Source organism: Synchiropus splendidus, chromosome 19, assembly GCF_027744825.2.
Source record: "Synchiropus splendidus isolate RoL2022-P1 chromosome 19, RoL_Sspl_1.0, whole genome shotgun sequence".
In the NCBI taxonomy this organism is placed as follows: domain Eukaryota; kingdom Metazoa; phylum Chordata; class Actinopteri; order Syngnathiformes; family Callionymidae; genus Synchiropus; species Synchiropus splendidus.
In genome coordinates, this window is record NC_071352.1 from 16,829,139 (window position 1) to 16,839,366 (window position 10,228).

General features: G+C 45.1%; 1 protein-coding gene across 2 annotated transcripts; it reads right to left on the minus strand.

The window, feature by feature from the left end:
* Positions 1–851: 851 nt before the first annotated feature.
* On the minus strand, positions 852–3,541 carry emc10 (ER membrane protein complex subunit 10). 2 transcript variants are annotated; one of them, XM_053851157.1, is made up of 8 exons: positions 3,407–3,541; positions 3,217–3,283; positions 2,856–2,968; positions 2,664–2,777; positions 2,411–2,595; positions 2,247–2,340; positions 1,857–1,954; positions 932–1,090 (listed from the first exon to the last, which is right to left on the minus strand). In XM_053851157.1, exons 1-7 carry the CDS (start codon positions 3,497–3,499, stop codon positions 1,868–1,870), a joined length of 753 nt encoding a protein of 250 aa, XP_053707132.1. In that variant the 5' UTR covers positions 3,500–3,541; the 3' UTR covers positions 932–1,090; positions 1,857–1,867. The 2 variants fall into 2 exon arrangements, with proteins under 2 accessions (XP_053707131.1, XP_053707132.1); XM_053851156.1 differs by lacking the exon at positions 1,857–1,954 and having other exon boundaries at positions 852–1,090.
* Between the last annotated feature and the right edge of the window lie 6,687 nt (positions 3,542–10,228).

The window sequence follows — 10,228 nt, forward strand, 5'->3', positions numbered from 1 at the left end:
CGTTCTCTTTAGGCCTCAACGTAACCACCAACGTATAGAGTTCCACTCACCAGATCACAGCAAGTCGGCTTTCTCTGTACACGATCGTATATCACTCTGCATGCTGATAGACGGCGCATCATGCACCTGGGTTTGTGCTGATCTGGAGTGTACGGAGCTGGAAACAAGACCCCAGCAGATCCATAGGAAACAATTTAAACATATGCATTTGCAGCTTATCTTGCTGATGATAATATGACTGATCCCCGGCTTCACTCTGATCCCCAGCAGAACCAGATCCACTTACAGACCCGCGAGCCAAGCTCACCTTGTCTGAAACTCCGCTCTCCCTCGTGTCGTGCAGCCAGGGACGGCAAGGTCGAGCGCCGTGCTCTTCTCAGAAGGTCCCGCCTGCTGACTCCAGGAGGCCACAGACAACGGAGGTGTTGAGGCTCGCTGCTTGGAATACGAGGATAGTCCTCAGCCGGACTAAAAACAGGCAGGATGACAAGCACAACATTGGGTTTGTTGTTGTCCAGAGTGATTCCAAATAAACAAAGAAACACAAGCTGACTAGGCGTGGTCTGAACAGCTCCCGCAACATGGCATTTCACTTCTGTCAACAAGCATTCCATTGGAATCAATGAGAGGTCTGAATCCAGAACACAGGCTTTATTCTTAATGAGGACCAGCGAGAGTAAAGGTCAAACTTACCTGTCTGAGCGTGAAAGTAAACCAGCCACTGACAATAAGGCTTGGGTCCAGAAAAACCACTCAGCTGCTGCGACAATCCAGAAGGGAAATGAAATGGTTTGTTATGGATCCGTTCAACACGGCTTGAGAAAACGCTACCTCGCCCGGTCATTAAAAAAAAGTGCTTCCAAGTAATAAATACTTTATTTTCACAGTTTGATATTAAAACAGCAGTCCCCTGCAGGTCACATGATCGCTCTCTTAAATACTATATTTACAGCAGTTAAAACTCATCCACGTGTGAGTACGCTGATCATCGGCCGCCGCCGTTGGACGCTCCGCCTCCGGCGCCACCAGCCGACTGATCCTGAGCGCCGGACATCATCAGGAAGAGAACGAGGGGGACGATGTACATCCACTGCAAAGAACAAACACACGCAGTGGATGAGCGCGCAGAACTGAGTGTGGACAACGGATCAAGTTTACAATCGGGTTAAGAACTCCAGATTGGGTCGTCCAGGATTAGATGAAGTTATTTTCTACGAGAGGAAGAATCAACAATTGAAAATGTTGGCGTCATGTCGGACGTCTGATTTGGCAGTGAACCTTGAAGAGTGCAGGAAGGAGGGAGAAAGTGGGATGTGTTAGATTCATTATCCCTCTAGTGGTGGCAGCAGCAGCAGCAGGAGGAGAGAAGATGGAGAAACCCTCTTCTGCCCAGAAGAGAGAGAGAAATCTGCACCCCTCGCAAGGAAACAGCCTTCTACATGGCCTCAGACGTGAACTGGATATGATGAGTGAAAGTATTTTGTGAGAAGAAAGTAAACTGACAAAACAGCTCAATAATTGCTTCATTACACCAAATAAATGTTCAAAAGGCTTCAAATATTAACTTCGAGAAGTGAAACGAACATTGTTTTCCTACAATAAGTGAGCAGTAAAATAATCATGGTGAACTATAAGATGACAATTTCAAAAACCGTTGATGTAAATGAGGAGAAACATGTATGGCTTTTTTTTGACTCAGGACAATCAGCTAACAACGTTGATGTAAATGATCTGCCCTGTCACGATATGGTCATGTGGGTCATAGTTGGCTACTTCACAGACTCAAGACTCATCTCCAGGCAGAAAGGGGCTTCGTGTAAAACAAACAAGCGGGACAGAAACAGAGAAAACAGTACTTCAGTAGGATTCAGCTCTGCTCTCTGCCGCCCCCTGCTGGGGGCTGTGACGAACTGGTAGCCATGAGGAAGATGGCACCTCCCAGAATCAAATACCACTGGAACACAGCAGAGCCGGGTCAGCGCGCGCGCACACACACACATAGAACTGAACAGATCGACGTAGGTGGAAGACGAGTGAGGCACTTAAGTGGAAAGACTCTGTGATCATCTCTGAAACAATATTGCTGTCCAAAATGCCTCAAGTAAAGTAAAAAAAAAACCTCTGGTGTTGATCAAGTTTAAATGACTTCACAGCTCAGATGAGATACAGAGGAGGCAGTCACCAGGACACGTTTCAGTCAGACAATGCACAAAAAGGTGAATAAAAAGAGAATCTTAAGTACTCACATATTTTGCAAAGAAAGACTTCTGCTCTTGTGGATTCTTTCCTTTCTTCTCAGTTTCCATTTCCATCCGTTCCAGGAAGAAGGCGGTTTCTGGTCTGAGGGGAACACGAAAGTCAGAGGAGGATCCATATGGTCCACCAGTGGAGGGCTCCAGCTGGGACTCACCCGGGTGCGTTGACGGGAGCCACGACGCTGAGCGTGGTGTTAAAAACCTCCAGATCCACCTCGTCCTCAACCTCGGTGCCTCGGCAGGCTCCGGGGTGCGTCACAATGGAGACGCCGATCAAGTAGCCGGAGACGTCGGTGTGGAGGGTGATGACGTCGCTCAGGTGAGACTCCACCATCGCACACTGAGCATATTTTCAGTGGGCTCATATCATCGTCTGACATGAGACACCTCAAAGTCACGGGTACTTACGGCTCTGACAAAAGCCGTCAGGTGACCCTCCAACTGTCGCTCTGTCTGACGCTCGGCTTGCAAGAAGACCCGGGGCACCCGGATCCTGTAGAGTCCGTCCACTGCAGCAACTTCCTGCAGAGCAAGCACACAACACTGAGCGCGCTGTCCAGCAGGTCACAGTGTTCTCTGGCCCGTGACGCCACTGCCCACCTTCAGCTTGACCCGGTCCTCCTCAGAAAGCTGGCTCTGGCTCAGTGACACCCCAGGCTCTCGGCCAGCTTTCAGCAGCAGCGAGCCACGAAGGCTGAACTTCGCCACATCATCTGAGGACAAATCTCAGTCAGTCAACAGAAGTCGAAAACAATGTTGACAGGCAGGTGAAGGAGCGGTCGCACGGGGAAGGTGGAGTGGAGGGGAGGGGAGGGGAGGGGAGGCAGAGTTGCACCAAGGATGTTGGAGGCGCAGAAAGCAGGTACTTGCCCAGAGCATTTCGTTACTCGTTAGCTGACCACGGTAGAATATCAACGAATTCCAACGTAAACTCAAGGAATTAAACCCCAAAAAGCCTTACCAACTTCAAATGAATGTTCGAGTGGCACAGAGAAGCCACTCAATTCCGTCTCCAAAGTATCTCCGACCTGAGAATCACAAAGAGGAGAAGCGAGACGCGTGAGCTAACCGGCTAACGCGCAGCTACCAGGCGCAACTTCCGCCTCAGCTAAACACAACACCGCTGCAGATTCCAAAACACATTCACTCACCCTTCGGCCATTGTTGGGGGACACTATGTGAACAAAACAGAAAACAAAAACGGTGGCTATGGAAAGACAACGAAGCGATAAGGGACGAGCCATTTCAAAAAGGAGAAGCAGGTCAGTCAGGCCTAGCACTTCCGGATCAACTTTTCAAAGTAAAAGAACGGTGTTTGTGTGCTCTCATTGATATGGTGGACGGAAAATATTATTGCTATGACTACAGTAACAGCTTCTGTGTAATGGAGCTATTTAATTATTTTATATAGTATTTGTATCTAAGTCTGGCGACTCGAAAGTATTGCTAACTACCATTAGAATTATCTGAAATTCAACAAATATAAATAAAACGATCAATAATCTGCGTTGTTTAAACGCATATATATATATATATATATATATATATATATATATATATATATATATATATATATATATATATATATATATATATATATATAAAACACACGGTATTTGGAGTCGACCAACAATAACCTGTAGAGGGCGCTATAGGACTACAAACTGTTAAATGAAATGAACTGCCATGGCTTCAGATAACGGTGGGTCGTTTTTGGTTATTTATTTATTTTCAGCTAATGAGTGTGCTGCACGTTTTGATTTTTTTTCACTTCACGCAAACGTTCTGTATTCAAACGTCCCCATTTCGTTTCTTAAATATTACGTTTTGTGATAGAAATCAAACTTATTTATAGGGTAGATTTGTATATTTTGGCCAAAGCACGACAAAAGAATGACACTTCCTGTCCAACAGGAAGCAGTGGGTGTTGCCCAGGACACCTCTGCTTCGCCTCCCCATTGACGTCTCCTAAACGTTTGAGTTCACGATCAACAGCACTTTCTCCCGAACGAGACACTTGTTGTTGTCGACTTCCTCTACACAGTGTGATCCAACCCTCTGTCTTCAACGCTGCAGTCGAGGCAGGAAACACTCGCCTCCTCAACAACACCACGTCTTTTTCCCTATTGCATCACACGTCCAATACATTTCATCAGATGACATCATTCTCTGCTAAGTGTCTCCACATCACTTCTCACCTAAATCACACACAGATCTGTTTCTACAGTCACTTCTTGCTGAGCAAGATGGCGGGGACGCTGCAGAGGTTAAAAGGGGTCAAGCACATTATTGCAAAAATGACTCCGACTTCTTGAGGAAAATTGCAAGTCAGTTGTGAACAGAGAAGAAGCCACTAGGGGGGCACCAAAGGGTTCCTCTTCAGATTGGGGCCTCAGAGTTAGAAACATCCACTAGAACCTCAACCAGGTCAACCTGCCGCAACCCCCTCTGCTTCCTCTTCCTCGTCATCATCAGCCCTGAAGATGCGCAGAGGCGCCCAGTCTCTCTGTGGGTCTGAGTTTCAAACAGTCAGGGTTGATCTGAGGAGGATTTGGAGGGTGAACCCAAAAAATAATGGAAACATCAGAGTGGGAGAAGAAGGAAGCTGCGGCTCTGTGATCCTGACAAATGTGATTGATGTGATTTATTTTTGAGTGCTCAGAACTGGATGAAAAGTTCTGCTGACGAGACACAAGAGAGACACATCCATCATTCTCAACTTCTAGTTTTGAGCGTTTCAGCGATAATCCTCCTCCGGAGCTGCTGAACCGTGAGAAGGCAGGTGAGGAACACGGAGGGAGCGGATATTCATTCTCACGTTTGACCCCAGACATGCATCCTGTTCCCTTTGTGACGTCTCATCGTTGTGTTTGAGTCACGTTTGTCTGCGTTTACACAACCAGGAAAGTCACGATTTTGACCTTTGAACTTCTTTTCCTTCCAGTAGAGCTCTTTATTTTTGCTTTTAATCTCATCATTCCGGCAAACCAGTTTTCAACATTTTAACTCACTTGTTGCTGAATTTTTGATCTCACAGCAGTGGGATTCGAACATTGCACTTTTCCACTCATCATTTTGACATCAAAAGTTTCTTTGACAACTTGACCCGTCAACTCCAAATTCCGACTAACTTGTTGCTGACTAGCTTGGCTTTCACGTTCACCATCCTAAACCTCATCATTTTGAAATGCTAACTCAACATTTCGATCTTTGAACGCACCATTCTGGGTGTGGAACTCAACACAATGGCTTTTGACTTCATCATTTTGGATTTAAAACTGTGATGAGTTAACAATAACCTCTGAACTCCGTATTTTGACTTTACATTTAGTTTCATAATTTTCACTTTAACAAATTCAGAATTTTAATCTCATCAGTGCGATATTTATTCTCACCATTTTGATGCATAATAACTCACTTCACTTTCACTTTTAATCTCATCATTTCCATCATTTTCCGGGCTCAACATTTGGATTTTGAATTGCATCACTGTGACTCAGAATGTTCATTTTTGAGTTTAGCATCCTTCACTTTTTTTTTTTAACTCTTTTTTTTCTCTTAAACAATGTTTTCTGTAAAAACCAACAACATATTTTTCGGCGAGCTTCAAGTCGGCCGTTGAGCTCCGAGCATATGGTGACTGCTTGAAGTGACTCCCCCGTGCTCGCTCTTTGTAGTCCCCCCCGCCTCTCTGGGGCGGCTCATTACTCTTTGTCAGCGGCTCTCAGCAACGGTGTCACCTTACTATTCTTGGGCAAATATGAAACTCTGTTTATTTATATGGAGCAGTCGTGAAGGAAGCAGCCATCGTGAGCCATCAGCTCCCGTGCAGCTGAAGTGCAGCGCTCTCTGTGTGAATGTGACTGCGCAGGGGTCATGACCAGCAGGTGAGTCCAGGATGAAACGCTCATCTCTCTGCTGGGTTTGAACCCTCCCGGAAGCCATGACGACCCACCGCTGTCTGTGACCTTCCGGGTCCCCTCCCTGCAGGGGATCATGAACTTGATGTGGAGTACACAGAGAAGAATGATGTGCGCCGGATTTATTGATCGATGTACTCGATTTACTGTTTTGGATGGATGGATGGATTACCTTTTAAATTCCAGCTGACATCTTTTATCTCTTTCATTTTTCTTTATTATAGTTATTGAGAACACTTAATATAAATAAAGTTTTTTTGCATTTCAGAAACATGGATGATCTTATTTAGTTTATTGCAATTCACGTATTTTTATTATACTATTGTATATTATGTATTATTTATTATACTTTTATTTAACCACTTTATGTCATTAATATTTAATGTAAATTTAAAGTGTGCTCACTGATCGTGGCAAAATGTATTTTTTATTTCAAATTCTTTATTAATTTGTTGAAGATAATTTTCTCAAAATGTTCCACTGTAGTATTTCATTTTAGGCATCAATTATTTGGGATACTTTTATTGAGCAATATCATTTCACTAAAGTATGTTCTGATTTATTTCATTAAAAGTCAATCTAAATTTAAGGGTTTCTTTTCTCTATTTAATCTGATTTGTAAAAGTCCTTCATCAGGTTTGACATTTCTGGATCCCAGAGTTCCTCAACTGGGTCCGACCTGTGCCTGATCTGCTCTGAAGGTGCTGCCAAGAGTTTCAAGTGTCTGCTCCGTCCTTGTTCCGAGGATGGGTCCGCAGGGGAGGGGGGAGGGGACCAACATGATAAAAGAGAACCAAGGAGCGGATGTGGACAGATCTACCGACGAAGGTCCAAACTTTCAGAGATGCCGGAACCAAAGACGACAGGTAAGTTGGTTTGCGGACGACACTGTTGTGACGCCATGATGAAGGATACTTTAAAATGCAGCAATGTTTGTCTATTTCGGGAAGCCAATTTGATACCACACATAACTGATTAATAATGAAACTTTTATTAAACGAATTGATCATTTTTCTTGTGTTTTATCAAAGAAAATGTCATTTTTATGATATTGTCTTTCACAAAATACATTTTGTTTTTCCTTAAAATTTACGACAAAAATAGCACAATATCTTGACTTTTAAAATCAGATATTTATAAACATTATTTAAAAAAATGTAACTTTTTTATTTAGGTTTATTGAATTCTGACTTTTCTTCTGTTTATTTTTATCGTTCATTTCATAAATTGGCAGCCAAACACCAGCATCAGTCAGTAAACAGCTGTGATCTGCTGTTAGAATCCCTCCTGGCAACAGCAGCTCTCCTCAGACTGTATGTGACACCTTCAATAACTTGTAGCTCTGAATTATTAACGGGCCATCGATATGCTGTGACATTAAGACACATGCACGCGAGCGCACACGCAGATGTGTTTGTATCTGTCACACTCTGAAGTATTCCCTGCTGCTTTTGTCAACATCGACCTCAAAGAACTGTAAATCAGACGCTGAAACCTGAGAGATGAATGGTGTTGGTGGGGGGGCGGTGGAGGGATGGGGTGCATTGGAGGAGCATTTGTTCGACAGACATTTTGCCAAGTCAGGTGGAACCACCTCGTCATCTGCCTGGCCCGGGTCGCGCTGTTTGTTTGGATCGACCTTGTTGCTGCTGATCCAGTGACTTGCCTGAGTCTGGAAGGTTGTTGGTTCGATTCCAAGCATCCGATCCTCAGCTGCTGACTCAGATTTGTGAAAATGTTCCGGGCTGATATCCAACTTTGGTGTTCAAAAATCAAAGTTGGAGTCTTGCTCACGGGTGAAAGTTCATGGAGATGTCATCTTCAACCAGGATCCACCATCAAAGCTCTCCATTGACCAGAGGACTTCTACTCTCACATGAGGTTGCCACAGTTTTCTCTCTCTGGAGAAACTCAGTCATCCAGGAGAGCCTCAGAATAGAACCACTCTTCCTCCCCAATAATTGGAGGAGGCCCTGGGACACCCTGGAGAGATGATGTCCTTCAGAATAGCTCTAAGAGTTTCTGCTGAGGAGCAAGTCCGAAGGAAGTCACCACACGACGCTTGGAAAACTGGGATTCTATTCTTCAAAACAAAGGTGGGTGGCGCATTGGGCGTGTCCTCTGAGCCAATTCAGGACTCCCTTGCTCTCGGATTCAAAAGGTCTTGAACTTCTGAAGATCTAAAATGACCATGAAACATTTGGTGATGACTTTGCACCCTTTACTTTTATACCTCACATCAGTAGGTAACTCTACTCTCACAATTCATGAGTCTGAACCATGTGTCGCCTGGATCTGGTTTCTCACACCACATCACATCTTCTTCTTGTCCTTCCATCCATCCCGCCCAGGTTGAACCTCCTCAGTGTCCGACCCCCGGCCCCCGCCGTCTGTCCATCCGCTTGTTGCGGCTCATGTGACGCTCTCGGCGTCTCCCCATCTCCACGTTGGGGTCGGACTGACTGTGGGGGGGGGAGATCATGCACCCCAATAAACAGTCACAGGAATAGTTTGAGACGGACCGGATAGGTGACGCTGGGGTTATGAAGTGAGAGACGAGTCGGGAGGAGGAAGGGGCTGCACTTGGTTCGCCCCTTGTTGACCCCAGACTGAAGTGACTCTGACTCTTTAAGGTCCTTTTTAACTCCACCTCATGCCATGATCCTCACTCTGATACTCGGTTGTTATGTGTTTCCTCATATTTCATGGAGGAGCCACAAGCTCATTTGTTTCTGGCAACCATTTGAGAAGTTTGCTCGAGCTCTTGTTTGTAAGGTCGACTAAACGGATCGGAAGATCGTAGCCCAAGGCTGCACCCTCGTTCAAGCTCCTCACGCTCTTCTGAGCCAGCACCAGGGCATTCCAAGGTCAGCTGAGAGCCTCAGAAGGTCATGCCTCGAAGTCATCTGAATAGAGTCCAAACTCCTCCTGGGTCTGACCAAGGCCTCCACCCATTTGAGGACGAGTCCAGGACACATCTAACAATGGCCACCTTCTCTCAGGACAACAACGGTTTGACCCTGAATCTCTCCTGGATGGCTGAGGTTCTATCACAACATCCTGTCCATCTTTCTCTCACTCATGAACAAGACCCCTGGATAGGTGAGCATCTCCACCAAGGGAAGGATCCGCTCCTCCCTGCTATACTGGACAGGCTCTTCGTCTGAATCCTCCACTTGGTGTTCAAAAGGAAACGCTTCAGGAATTGCACTGTAAACTGTTGAGAAGTCACTTGTCAGGCTGCGCGGGTTGCCTGGCGCCGCTCCACCAGCGAGCAGAAATAACCCATTAGTGGAAAACGCAGCAGCAACATGGCTGCCGGCTCCTCCCACACGCCTGTACAGCAGAAGATCAAACCTTTCACCTCCTCGGGCTCCGAGGTTGCACCAGGCCGCCGTCTTCCATCCACAGTTTAGCCTCACCTCATTCCATCGGCATCATCAGGTTCCCGCAGGTATGTGATGGATTAAAGGCGGACATGTCATGAGCCTTCCGCCGTCCCCCAGGACTGCGAGATCTTCATTGGAGAGATTTGGAGCTGGAAGACAAAAGGAGATGAGTGGCAAGCCAACATGGATGACAGATTAGCACTTTATTTAAAGCTTTGAGAGCATTTGTTTTGAGAGCTCAACCGTCAATGTGGGTTTGGAGCGCTCGAGCGAACAAGACTCAAACTATGTGTCGCACCTCAACATCCTGCTCACGTTGCAAAGCTCCAAGCCTCACTGTAAAACTCGGCCTGTCGTCTTGATGAAAATGACGTGAATTTTATTAAACCTGAATGTTTACAGGAAGGAAGTCAATTTTGCTACATTTAGAAAAAAGGACAGAAAAAATGGTAAACTCAGTGCAAAATTTAGTATATTTAATAGACATTTCATTAATTTGGAAAATGACTTTAGAATTGCTGAAATGTTTGAATTAAAGTCAAAAAAACTATTGAAAATTTGGAGAAAAACGTTTTGAGGTTATTGTAGGAAAATGGACAATTTAAAAAAAAACAAGGATAATCTGAATGCTAATTCCAGAAGTTACATACATTTTCTGACAAGT

Coding starts and splice junctions, on each gene's coding strand:
- emc10 (XM_053851156.1), bottom strand. CDS start 3,499: ATGGCTCGTCCCTTATCGCTTCGTTGTCTTTCCATAGCCACCGTTTTT. Junction 3,284..3,406: donor CCCCCAACAATGGCCGAAGG/GTGAGTGAATGT, acceptor TGTGATTCTCAG/GTCGGAGATACTTTGGAGAC. Junction 2,341..2,410: donor GCTCCCGTCAACGCACCCGG/GTGAGTCCCAGC, acceptor TGTTCCCCTCAG/ACCAGAAACCGCCTTCTTCC.